We start from the raw sequence: 13,861 nt of genomic DNA on the forward strand, positions 1-13,861 counted from the left end.
GCTGAGCTCACAGGGCACTAATTGAAGTGACAGGGGGAAGCTGCGCCACCGGCTCTCTGCCAGACTGAAGCACGAGCAGCGGCTTCACGCCCTGACCTTATGTTACGCAACACGGAGATCACGCTAACTGCCATACTGCTCAAATACTGAGTGCACTGCCAGAGGGACTCCACTCAAACCCAGTGCACTTCATGAACAGCCGACATCATTTATAATATGATAAATAGGAAATATTAGTGACCTACCAGAACAGACTTCAGTATAAAGGGTTGTGCTTCTTGAACTGGCTTAGACTTATTACAACCCCAAATCAGAAACAGTTGGGACAGTATGGAAAACGCAAATAAATAAAAAAAAGAAGTGATTTCTAAATTTACTTTGACTTGTATTTCATTGCAGACAATATGAACACAACATATTTCATGTTTTGTCTGGTCAACTTCATGTCATTTGTAAATATGCATCCTTTCCTGTCATTCAGACCTGCAACACATTTCAAAAATGTAGGGCTAGTAATGAGGTAAAATGGTTAAATAATGATGGGATTTGAAACAGGTGATGTCAACAGGTGATTGTAAATATGATTTGGTACAAAAGCAGCATCCAAGAAAGGTCTAATCCTTTAGGAGCAAAGATGGGCAGAGGATCGCCAGTTTGCCAACAAATACGTGAGAAAATTATTGAAATGTTTAAAATCAATGTTCCTCAAAGAAAGATAGGAAGAGATTTGGATATTTCACATTCAAAAGTGCATAACATAATTAAAAAATTCAAGGAATCTGGAGGAATTTCAGTGCGTAAAGGACAAGGGCGCAAGCCTAAGCTGAACAACCGTGATCTCCGATCCCTCAGGCGGCACTGCATCAAGAATCGTCATTCATCTATAAGCGATATCACCACATGGGCTCAGGACTACTTTGGCAAACCTTTGTCAAGTACCACAATACGTAGTTACATCCACAAATGCCAGTTAAAACTGTACTGTGCCAAAAGGAAGCCCTAAGTTAACAGTGTCCAGAAGCGCCGTCGACTTCTCTGGGCTCGGAGGCATCTGGGATGGACCATCACACAGTGAAAACGTGTACTGTGGTCCGATGAATCAGTATTTCAGGTATTTTTTGGGAGGAATGGACGCCGTGTGCTCCGGACCAAAGAAGAAAAGGATCATCCAGACTGTTACCAGCAACAAGTCCAAAAGCCAGGGTCTGTCATGGTATGGGGTTGTGTCAGTGCCCTTGGCAAAGGTAACTTGCACTTCTGTGAAGGCACCATTAATGCTGAAAAGTACATAGAGATTTTGGAGCATAATATGCTACCTTCAAGAAGACATTTTTTCCAGGGACGTCCATGCATATTTCAACAAGACAATGCAAAACCATATTCTGCACACATTACAAAGTCCTGGCTGCGGAGGAAGAGGGTACGGGTACTTGACTGGCCTGCCTGCAATTTGAAGTGCAAAATGCGACAACGAAGACCCCGTACTGTTGCCCACCTTAAGACTTGTTTGCAGGAAGAATGGGACAAAATTACACCTGAAACACTTCATCACTTGGTGTCTTCAGTCCCTAAACGTCTTTTAAGTGTTGTGAAAAGGAATGGCAACGTTACAAAGTGGTAAATGCTTTACTGTCCCAACTTTTTTTGAAATGTGTTGCAGGTCTGAATGACAGGAAAGGATGCATATTTACAAATGACATGAAGTTGACCAGACAAAACATGAAATATTTTGTGTTCATATTGTCTGCAATAAAAATTCAAGTCAAAGTAAATTTAGAAATCACTTCTTTTTTTTTTATTTGCGTTTTCCATACTGTCCCAACTTTTTCTGATTTGGGGTTGTATATAATAAATATATTTGTTTATTATAACTACTATGATTGTGGAATGGCTAATACCAAGTTACAGCTGTTTTTGCATAAACTTGTACACTACCATTCAAAAGTTATTAATAATTTAAAAAGACTAACATTGATCAAAAGTGACAGTAAAGACATTTATTATAATGTTACAAAAGATTTCTATTTTTTATTTTTATTTTTTTTATTTTGTTGTTTCGGATGATCAAAAGAATCCTGACAAAATGCATCACAGTTTCCACAAAAATATTAAGCAGCACAACTGTTTTCAACATTGATAATAATAAGATGTTCATTGAGCAGCAAAACAGCATATCAGAATGATTTCTGAAGGATCATCAGACTGTAGTAATATATTCAAATAGTTATTTTGAATAGTAATAATATTTCACAATATTACAAATTGTTATGTATTATTAAAAATAAGAGAGTTCTTTCAAAAACATAAAAAAATAGTTCTAACCCCAAACTTTTGAGCGCTAGTGTATTAGGCCGTGTGTCCACCAACGCGTTTTTTCACGTGGCTGGCTGGCGTATTCAATTGTTTTCAATGGGAGCGCCGCGTTTTTAGAACGCCAAGGCGCTGAGTGAGTATTTCACGCTCAAGTGCTGAGCGTTCAGCATTTTTTACTGGTCGCCGAGAGTTTAAAAATGTTCAACTATGAGTAAAACGCAGCGCTCATCACTGTCACTTTTCACCCAGCCGTCCAATCACAGTGGAGGAGGGGCGGGACAAATACAACACAGACCAACCGCCACATTCTGCTTGTACAACGCTAACACATGAAAACAAGCAGTATAATAACGGAACAAAATAATTTAAAACAAGAGCCAGAGCAAATACATTGTATCCACATTTTTATATATAATCAATACAGAAACAAACTATCTGTGAAATGAGATACTAGTAACACTTCCGCGGATATTCCGTATCATAACAAGCAAAGAGTCCCAACTGAAAAAAAAAAACGCTGCGCTGCCAAAACGCTCTCAAGCGCCCACAGGGAGACGTTTTCGGCTGGCTAAAAACGGTTTGGTGGACACGCGGCCTTAAAGTCCCAGTGAACCGGAAGTTACAACTAATTTTATTTCAGTGCTGTGGCGTATTTCCAAGCGAAACGGAATATTGAATAGAGGGCAGAGTTTCACTCCAGCGCTCCTCCTCTCCATCTCACGCTCATAGCAGACTAACGGTTGGAGGGGAGTGGTTAAGGATATTCAAACCCAAGCCGTCACATAGTCGTCATCGGAAAGGGAACGCCATTCAAGACCGGAAGTTACTTTTCAGATTTTGATTAAAGATTACCAAGATTTTTATGTGTATTAACTTGCACAGATTAATTGTTCACCCTAAGACCTGTAATGTGGGCTAACAAAGTAAATAAGATCGATTTTGATTTCATGAGGACTTTAATGTATATTGTCAGGTCCACAAGTTTGAGCTACTTTTATGCAGTTTTTTTTTCATTACAAATTATATTATCAGCATAACAATTTGAGTGTAGTGTTGCAAAATCATAGCCTGACAAGCCAGACCCACATCAAGATGTTGGGTCTGGGAACACACCATTGGCAGGGCTCAATCCGAGGGGCGGGATAAACAGTTGTCTTTCAAATTCCCTCTGCACGCAATAGGATAGCGCTACAACCAACCAGAGCAATGAAGAAGGTGAAGCGGAGCTAGTTGATAGATTAAACTTTGAAATTCTGAACACATCTTCCTTTTTTAAGAATGACTTCAGTGCCGTTAACTTAACTCCAAGTCGTTCACAGACCGCTGTGCTTCTTTGTTTTCAAGTAGCACGCGGAACCGCAGCAACTCTGCCGTCATTATGTTAAGCCCGCCCACCGACTTTATACACGATGTGATTGGCCTGACCAGAGTTTGGTTTTTCCAGCTCGCAAGCCGACGGAGAGTTGCTAGACGACCCTGGTTGCAAATTACATTTGCTGCCGCTAGGGTGCGTCTAGATTTCAAGGCTAGCAAAATCAACCAGCCCTTTTGCTTTAACCCTTGTGTTGTTGCGGGTCAATTTGACCCGTTTTGATTTTTAAGTTGTCAGAAATATCAGTTAACCTATGTTTTTTTTTTCTTTAAATTTTGTGACTTTTTCTCATCTGGGGTCATGAACATGCATGCAAAGTTTCAACACGCTGATGTGTTTTGACATATACACACAAATGTACTGTTACTTTCGTGATGTTCACGGATCAATTTGACCCGCATATTTTAATGTTCTAAGGCAATTGTAGTGACCCAAAATAATAACATTTCTTGGTTATATTTTGTTATTTTAGTTTTTTACTAACTTATGAAGCTAAAAAAAAGAGCTTTTCCCTATTTTTTTCAATACAGAAATATTTTTTTGTATGCCACAAATGGTAAAAATGAGCTATAATTTCTTTTTTCAATCTATCTGAAATACTATCTAACCTACATTGTTTTTCTTGAAATTGTGTGACCTTTTCTCATTTAGAGTCATTAACACGCATGCAAAGTTTCAACATGATGCGTTGTGAAATGTGCATATCAAAATTTTATACACTCTTGCTGTTTGTGGGTCAATTTGACCCATAAAGTACAGCTATTAGACTAAGATATTATTGTTCTAAATGTATAAAGGCAAGTGTCCTAAGGGCCAATCTTAAAAATAGTGGTTAAAAGTATTTATATTATAAATCGTAAATTCAGATATTTATTCTTTGTAATGTGTGAAAAGTATTGATATGAAAAAAGTGAATTGTTTGTACCTGATTGTATGTGTTTTTTCATAGTGTGATTTTTGGGGAATTGTATTGAATCCAATTAGGGTCAATTTGACCCGGACCATAACGAGTGTAACCAGAAATCGAACAGTGCACGGGGGTTAATGTCTGTAGCACTCAGTATTTGTTTATTAGGTATTTATTTAAAATTGTAAGTTAATTTTATTATTTTGTGCTCTGTTGTCTTTCTATATAAGAGAAAGAATCACTACTATCTAATTGTTGTGTGCTCATGCATACAGAAAAACACACTACAGCAGTGTTGGCCTGCATTATGTAAGTGTTTAAACAATAAAGCCATGGGCCAAACGGAGAGCTCCGCCTGGCTTAACCTGCTCTGCACTGTGTAAGAGCAACAACAGATTTCAGCCGCTCAGCCAACACTGATACGTCAAACACAGAACAGCCCATCTCTCTCTCTGTCTCTCTGCACCATAGGATACATGTATGCTCATTTCAGCTCATCGATTCTCTTGCTCTTAAACAGAAGATGCATTCTTTCACTCCCCCACCTCCGGAGTGTTTTTCTGAGACAAGACATCACGCCATGTTGGGTCACAGGCGCTGATAAAAGTGGCCGGTCAGCTGCCGGTTGGCCATGTTTCATGATGTTTGTGCGCATTTGTATTCATGAAGGAGGGTTTATTGATTAAAGAAACTGGATGTTGTTGCCTGTACAAGGAGTTCTTATGCTTTGCTGTCCATTCACGCAAGCACAAATCTGACTTTACGAAACTTCTGCGAGTTTTTATTAAAGGTGCACTATGCAAACTTTTTTTGTCATACACCATCAATCCTTCTTCCAAAACATGATTTTATCTTACCCTGATTCACTTTTCCTGGGAAATTGCATACTTTGTTTCAAGTAAATTAGATATCCACAAGAAGAATCAAAATAACTGTGGTTGATTGCTTTACATTCAATCAGATCATCATTTTCTTTTTTTATAAGTAGGCCAGAACAATCTGCAAAGCGGACCAGACCGTGTGCCAGCTGTATTATGACACATCCAGCAGAATAAAACCAACATCTTCTAAATTTACACCTTAAGTAAATGAAAGCTTTTAGAAACCCCAGACCATTAGACCTTTGGAGAGTAAGAATATCCTGGTAATGCATGCTTTTTATGATTATTATGAAAGCATTGTTTGATTTGCACATGCATTTGGCTGAAACCCGAGAGACATCCATTAATCTCAGCTGTTTAGCTCGTGCTGGCGTTTTGCTCTGCCGACACAGTTTTAACACTCCAAATGTGCGCTAGAATTAGCCGGACCTTGTCTTGCTCTAACAGCCATTTACTCTGTATCATGTTTCTTGAGGATTCACTTAAGGACTGCAAAGCATTGATTTATTTCAGATGATTACTAGCAGAGTTTATGAGTGTTGAGGTTGAGTGGATTCAGTTGTTTGTGATGTACAAGTTACATAATGTGAAGATCAGTAAAGCATTTATACACAGATCAGGCATAACATTATGGGGTGTAGTGAATAACACTGATTATCTCTTCATCACGGCACCTGTTAGTGGGTGGGATATATTAGGCAGCAAGTGAACATTTTCTACTCAAAGTTGATGTGTTAGAAGCAGGAAAAATGGGCAAGCGTAAGGATTTGAGTGAGTTTGACAAGGGCCAAATTGTGATGGCTAGACGACAGGGTCAGAGCATCTCCAAAACTGCAGCTCTTGTGGGGTGTTCCCGGTCTGCGGTGTCAGTATCTATCAAAAGTGATCCAAGGAAGTAACAGTGGTGAACCGGCGACGTGGGGCGGCCAAGGCTCATTGATGCATGTTGGGAGCAAAGGCTGGCCCGTGTGGTCCAATCAAACAGACGAGCTACTGTAGCTCAAATTGCTCAAGAAGTTACTGCTGGTTCTGATAGAAAGGTGTCAGAATACACAGTGCATCGCAGTTTGTTGCGTATGGAGCTGCATAGCCGCAGACCAGTCAGGGTGCCCATGCTGACCCCTGTCCACCGCCGAAAGTGCCAACAGTGGGCATGTGAGCATCAGAACTGGAAGTTATGGCTGCTTAAAATAATCAGCTTTGCATCACAGGAATATATTAAAATATATTTAAAAATGGAAAACAGTTCTCTTAAATTGTAATAATAGTTCACCATGTATCTGTTTTAATAAATGCAGCATTGGTGAGCATTCTTTTAAAAACATTCAAATTTGTATTTAAATTGTCAGTATATATGCTTGATTTTTATCTGTGACTGGCACACAAATCTGCCCTCTGCACTCAAAAAAATATTTTTCGATGCTGTTCACTTTATTTAAAGGGGCTATATGCAACTTTTCCCCCAAAATAAACGTAACAATAGCCTTTTTATTTTACCATTTATTACTCAAACATCTCCTGATGAGCATACTGACACCTTGTCCGCTCACAGTGGGTGCACCTATAAGCCTGTATCCTATTTTTCCTATTTTCTGGCGGATCGTTTTTTTCCCGCGCTGTCTGTGGATGTGACGTCACCACCGCTGCGAGATCGAGCAGAAAATTAGAGCAGTTCTGTCTTTTGGCCACGGGTGTCAGTCGCGAGTTTTAATTTCAGAAAAACGCATATAGCCCCTTTAAGCAATTCATCTTGATTTAACACAAATATATCAGGTTTCTGGTTCAAATGTAATTGATTCATGTTAAACTGACTTAAAACCGTTACTCTTACTCTATGTTTTCATTTTGAAATAACATGTTTCAATCAATTCAACTCAACCCAACCCAAATTCAATTCAACCCAATCAAACAGGACTTTCACTTCCCATCATGCTTTGCAAAGGGGCTGAATTCGGAGAGTAAATGTTTAAATAAAGTGCTATTTGATGCATTTTTAACCAGATGAGAAAATGGAGAGACTTTTTAATACTTAATGTTTTGTTATGTTGGTATTTAAAAGTTAGTGTTTTTGGAGGTTACCGTTGTGGTGAAGTGTAGAGCATGTGCTTGGGCTGAGGACCTGCTAACAACAATTCAAGTTGTTTTAATATTAAAAAAAACATATACTATGGGCATTCCATGGATGTAACAAAACCATTTTCTGGATAGCCAATAAAAGCACTATTTTACGGACGCATTGGCGTATCATTACAAAACTCAGTATGTGTCTTCGTCACCAAGCCCTGAAAGTACTCAAAAAGTTTCGGGGCAGTACCACCTTGTGGACAAAAGTTATAATGAATTTTCCAAAAATGCTAATAACTTTTGATTCAATTTGACTATTGTCATAAAACTGGTTTTAATAGATTCCTTGGGTCATGCCAAGAACATAGATCCATATGTTACCATATTTGGACAAACTTCCTGTTCGCCATTTTTATTTCCTTTACAAACCTACTTTTTCTAACTCCTCCTAGACCATTTGTCTGATTTTCACCAAAATCGAATCGTAACATCTTTAGATCATGACAGCAAACATTTATAAAACCGTTTTCATATACCGCATATCTGTGGTAAAGTACAGGATTGTTTTTGCCATTGCTGTATTATAACACACTCCGAACATGTCATTCTTCTCCAGGCGGGGGCCTCCTCCATGTGGGCGTCATGTTGCGGGCTGCTGAACGAGGTGATGGGCACAGGGGCGGTCCGCACCCAGCAGCCAGGCTTTGGAGCCGGAGCCGGGCCGTTCCGCTTCGCCCCAAGTGCTGGTTACTCCACCTATCCACCCAGCAGCACCACCTCAGGAAGCGCAGGCCTGGCATGCAAAGCCTGTGGACTGGCCTTCTCCGTGTTCAGACGAAAGGTAGGATGCCTGAGGTTTATGAAATATGATTGATACATTTTATGAATATAGTATTGCTCCTGACAAGAGGTGCAGGAAACATTGATCTGCCATGCCTAAGTCTGGCATGGCTCATTTCCTGGCAAAGGACAGAAGTGATGAAAGATCTGAGCATTAACTTTTCCACAAAGCATCAGTGTTTTGAAATCCTATCAGCGCTTCCACACCTGTCCGCAGACACTCAGATGCCCAGACAGCGTGATACATCTGCGGAGGCTCACGCCAGCACACACATGCACAGACCTGATGGATAGACCTGACATTAACCCAGAGTGCAATGGTTTGATTGAACAGCTCATTCATCAGCAGGGTGGCATTTGAGCAGCTACTGAGCTTGCCAACAGAGATTCCACAACGGCTTCTGAGAGTCTGAAAGTGTCTTGTAAAATGAAGTTCATGCCGCAGTAATTTAGAGATGGATGTGTCTGTATTCTGTCAGTGTCAATCAAAACAACTAAAGCATGACGTAATTAAATCACTGATCTAATGCACACATAATAGTTGGCTATTTAAAGCTATACTGTAGCGGTTGAAGCATAAAACTACAAGTTAGTTGCTTGTTGTGCTTCGGCTCCGCTATTCTGCACGGGAGAATCTGATGGCTTGAGGCGCAGTGCTGTTACAGATGATCGCCTTATCAGTGCTGATGCTCATGTGATTTTGGCAGTTTGATATGCGCTCCGAACCAGTGATTCGAAACACAAATGTTTTGAACCTTCACGAAGCAGGAGGTGCTTACCAATTTGCGTACATATGCACTATTCTATACCGTTGTGTAGGGGTGGCCGATATGACGATCACAAAATGAGTAATTTTATTTCACGATAACGATATATATATAGATATAGTTATTTTTGCTTTAAATAAGGTTTTTTTGATATCAAAACTTTTGATACCTTTGAAATTGTATAATGCATATCACCATTATCAATAACATTTAAAAAACTAATACTATAGCCTAAAATCTCGCAAACTTACTGAAGACAAGTAAACCGACAGACACAAATGAAACAGACCTACCTGAAAAACTTCAAGCACTAGAAATATGAAATACTACATAAAATGAATAAAGTAATTAAATGTATAAAAAATACTGCATTGTCTTTACTCTGAAAATTAAATATACATTTATTAAGGGCCAAGCACCGAAGGCGCTAGCGTTCCTATTATTATTATTATTCTGTCATGGAGTCTATGGCAGCCCATAGAACCGCTTGCGAGAAAGTTGTGAAATTTGGCACACTGATAGAGGACAGTCTGATCTATCACCATAGCGAATTCGAAGTCTCTAACTCAATCCCTCTAGCGCCACCACCTGTCCAAAGTTTCACTCATGTTTTATCTAATAACTTTTGAACCTCTGATTCCTTGGCTCAAGCCGATTCGATTGCACCCTATGACGTCATTTTCCGCCATGGAAATTTCCCCACCATTTTGAATTTTCCGAACTCCTCCTAGGCCGTTGGTCCAATTTCCAATGAACCAGGTCATCTTAAGACAATGCTGACAAACCGATATTAGATTCAAGATGATCAGTCAAACTGTTCTCAAATAAAGCGCTAACAAATTCGACAAGTGCCCACAATAATGAAAGTCAGGCTATATCCCCGAATGCTTTAGCATATTCTAACCAAACTTGATGTGTGTTATGCCAACCATGACCTGAGGCTGCCTGCTGCGTTTCGGCGCTGTGCCACCTAGTGGTCCAGAGATACATAAATGTGATATTTTTGATTATAACTTCAGAATGCTTTAGCCAAAAATCACAAAACTGGTCTCTTTAGATTCGGGGCATCACGCCGAGTCATACCATACCCAATTTTCCCATATCAACCATTTTTGACATCGGCCATTTTGAATTTTGTCAAAAAGTGCTATTTTTTACGCATTGGCGTATCATTAAGAAACTTGGTATATGTCTTCGGCACCAAGCCCTGAAAGTACTCAAAAAGTTTCGGGGCAGCGCCACCTTGTGGACAAAAGTTATAAGGAATTTTCCAAAAATGCTAATAACTTTTGATTCAATTTGACTATTGTCATTAAAACTGGTTTTAATAGATTCCTTGGGTCATACCAAGAACATAGATCCCAATTTTACCATATTTGGCCAAACTTCCTGTTCGCCATTTTTATTTCCTTTACAAACCTACTTTTTCGAACTCCTCCTAGACCCTTTGTCTGATTTTCACCAAACTCGAATCATAACATCTTCAGACCATGACAGCAAAAAGTTATTAATTTCGTGTCAACAGACAAAACCGTTTTCATATACCGCAGCGACAAAGCTGAGGCATGATGCCAAAATGACTCTTGAGGCTGTATCTCTGCAATGCTTTGACATAATAACACCAAACTTTGCCTCTAATTGTCACCTCACTCTAACCACACCACATCAATTTCGTAACTGCGCCACCTATTGGTCAAAATTTATAAACCATTAAATCATATTATTAGTGACTGTATATATGATTTTTCAGCCATTTTGCCAAAAATGCCTTTAATTGCTCATTGTTGCAGTTGGTCTAACACCGCCAGCCATGTTGGCATGTCTTATTGGCGTCTTTGTGCTTAATAAGAAATTGCTGCTTGCAGCTTTATTTCTTATTAAAGTTACAGACAGTGATTTCCTTCATAAGCAATAATATAAGCCAGCTGGAAAACCGGTAAAATGTCACTTGTGGTGTGACGTATCTTCAATGTCCCGAGGTAGCTTTAACAGCATCAATGGTGTAACACATTCAGAATATAGTCACTTAAATAGTCAGGCCTAGCATTAATTTAGTTAATTGGACACTTCATGCACTCAACTGTCGCAGCTTTCCTTACATAGCAGAGGGGGAGGGGCTATCAGACTAGGACGTTGAATGACAAAATAAACGTATAAAATTCATACACTACACAATTTAATACATAGTGCATAGTATAAGTAAAGTGTGTCATTTGGATCACAAACTAGTGTTTCGAAAATGCCCATCCCTATTATGATATACTCTCTCATTATTCAAATTGTGTTGATTTATCTCTCTCCCTCTCTTCGCAGCACGTTTGCTCGGACTGCAAGAAGAGCTTCTGCTCGCTGTGTTCTGTACTGCAGGAAAACCTGCGGCGCTGTGCCACCTGCCACTTGCTGTGGGGCACGGCCTTCCAGCGGCCCAGGTTAATGCGACTCCGCGTTAAAGACCTGCGGCAGTACCTCACGCTGCGAAACATCAACACGGACACCTGCAGGGAGAAAGAGGACCTGGTGGACCTGGTGCTCTGCCATCTGGGTGCCGAGCTGGAGATCGGGGAAGATGAGGAGGAGGAGGAGGAGGAAGTAGAGGAGGCGGAAGCGGACACAGACAGTCTACCATCACTTCCGCGCTCTCTCTCCACACCGCCCGCTTCCACAGCGCGCTCCTCCTCCCAGCAGTCGGCGCTGTCCGTAGCCGCGTCTCAGGGAGAAGCTCTCATTCGCAGCGATAGCTCAGGGACAACCAATCAGGTGAGGTGCTTTCTTTCAGTCACTTTGGCAGTGTTTTCCCATGTATTGTATCACCAGAACCTCGACTGGTGACTAATATTCTTATTTCCTTTTAAATGTTTTAATTTAGCAGACACTTTTAGGCTACGTTCACACTGTCAGGCCCTGTTTACACCTGGTATTAAAGGGATAGTTCACCCAAAAATGAAAATTAGCCCATGATTTACTCACCCTTAAGTCATCCTAGGTGTATATGACATTCTTCCTTCAGACGAATAAAATCGGAGTTATATTAAAAAAGTCCTGGCTCTTCCAAGCTTTATAATGGCAGTGACTGTTGCTTTGTTTTTTAAGTCCATAAAAAATGCATCTGTCCGTCGAATAACATGCTCCACACGGCTCTGGGGGGTTAATAAAGGCCTTCTGAAGTGAATGAACTTTATAAAGTAAAGTTCCAGCCGATCGCCTTCCGTGGAAAAGTGTTGAAAGTGCCTTCTCGCGACATCTGACGAGCGTACCTGGTAACGGAAGCCTTATGAACGGCAGAGGCACTTTCAACACTTTTTCCATAAATTGAATACGGAAGGCGATCGACCGAAACTTTACTTTAGAAAGTTTTAAATATGGATATTTTTTCTAACACAAACGCATCGATTTCACTTCAGAAGGTCTTTATTAACCTCCCGGAGCCATGTGGAGCACGTTATTTGATGAACAGATGCATTTTTTATGGACTTCAAAAACAGAGCAACTATTACTGCCATTATAAAGCTTGGATTAGCCTGGACTTTTGTAATATAACTATACATTTTTATTCGTCTGAAAGAAGAATGTCATATACACCTAGGATGACTTGAGGGTGAGTAAATCATGGGCTAATTTTCATTTTTGGATGAAGTATCCCTTTAAGATGCGTTTTGGTCAATTGGATCACAATATCTGAGGGAGACACATACCTGTTTACACCTGGGGTGCTTCTCAATACTCAAATTGATGTTTCCTCGTTTCCTCGCTCCTTCGTCCTCCAGCCTGTGACCCGGAAACTAACTCAGCCATCTTAAGGGACATCTCAAATCTCTAACTGCACTGCGAGGAGGCGAGGAACGAGAAGTAAAGAAGCTTCCTGAGGAGGCATGTGCAATAATACACAGGTGAATCCTTCCCTAGCATCCTAAGGGCTTGGAGCTAAGATGCGTGGAAAGGAAACAAGGGAAGGAAATGAGGATGCACAAATAAGAAATGAGAAGCATCCCTGGTGTTTTAATCCGCCTCTTTTGTCCACTTTTGAACCACTTCTGTCCTGATTTCTTTGAAGGGGGGGGGGGTCCTATGGGTGGGTAAATTTATGGGGTTTTTTTTCAGGTCTTTCGATCTAATGCTGCGTTCACACCAAACGGGAATAGAGCGTCAAAATCGTATCTACCGCGTGTAGTTGGACGCTTGAACATTTTGAATCAATTCATATAAATTGAGTGCTTGAAGCGAAATAGACGCGCGTTCGGCGCTCCAGGAGAAATATGTCATAAAACACCACTTTGCCTCTTTTCATTTTCATTAAAAATACATATTAAACATTAATAGCCACACAAACGTGGTCCAAGCAACTCCTAATTATCTTCACTGCATATATATTTAAATATCCTTAAAAAAATAAAGTTATGAAACTTCTCTTTGCCCTCAGTCAAAACGATTTGGCAGACAACAAATTATCGATTCATGACACCAAAGATCGGCCGTTAGATCCACACAAGACGAACCACTACAGGACATCAGAGCCAGCGGCAGACGGCAGAAGGACTGGCCGAGGAAAGGCTGCTCTCGCCGGGATTAAACAACTACATTCTCACCTGAAAAAGTCTTCAAACTACATTTTGTGACACAATAGTAGTATTTTTAAATTATGCAGGGTTTCTCATCACGTCACTTTACCACGTGACAGCAGCAAGCAGGCTCCTGATTGGTTAACGCGGCTCGAATTGAC

At 40.3% G+C, this 13,861-nt stretch overlaps 1 protein-coding gene across 2 annotated transcripts in view; it reads left to right on the forward strand.

Annotated features, from left to right (window-relative positions):
• rnf34b (ring finger protein 34b) overlaps positions 1-13,861 on the forward strand; it is a 48,422-nt gene that overhangs the window by 10,478 nt on the left and 24,083 nt on the right. For both annotated transcript variants that reach the window (XM_079804297.1, XM_079804296.1), the window contains exons 2-3: positions 8,154-8,378; positions 11,458-11,901. In XM_079804297.1, coding sequence (XP_079660423.1) covers positions 8,154-8,378; positions 11,458-11,901 — 669 coding nt within the window. The remainder of the gene's footprint in view (positions 1-8,153; positions 8,379-11,457; positions 11,902-13,861) is intronic.

Source organism: Gobio gobio (genome assembly GCF_949357685.1).
Source record: "Gobio gobio genome assembly, chromosome: 22".
In the NCBI taxonomy this organism is placed as follows: domain Eukaryota; kingdom Metazoa; phylum Chordata; class Actinopteri; order Cypriniformes; family Gobionidae; genus Gobio; species Gobio gobio.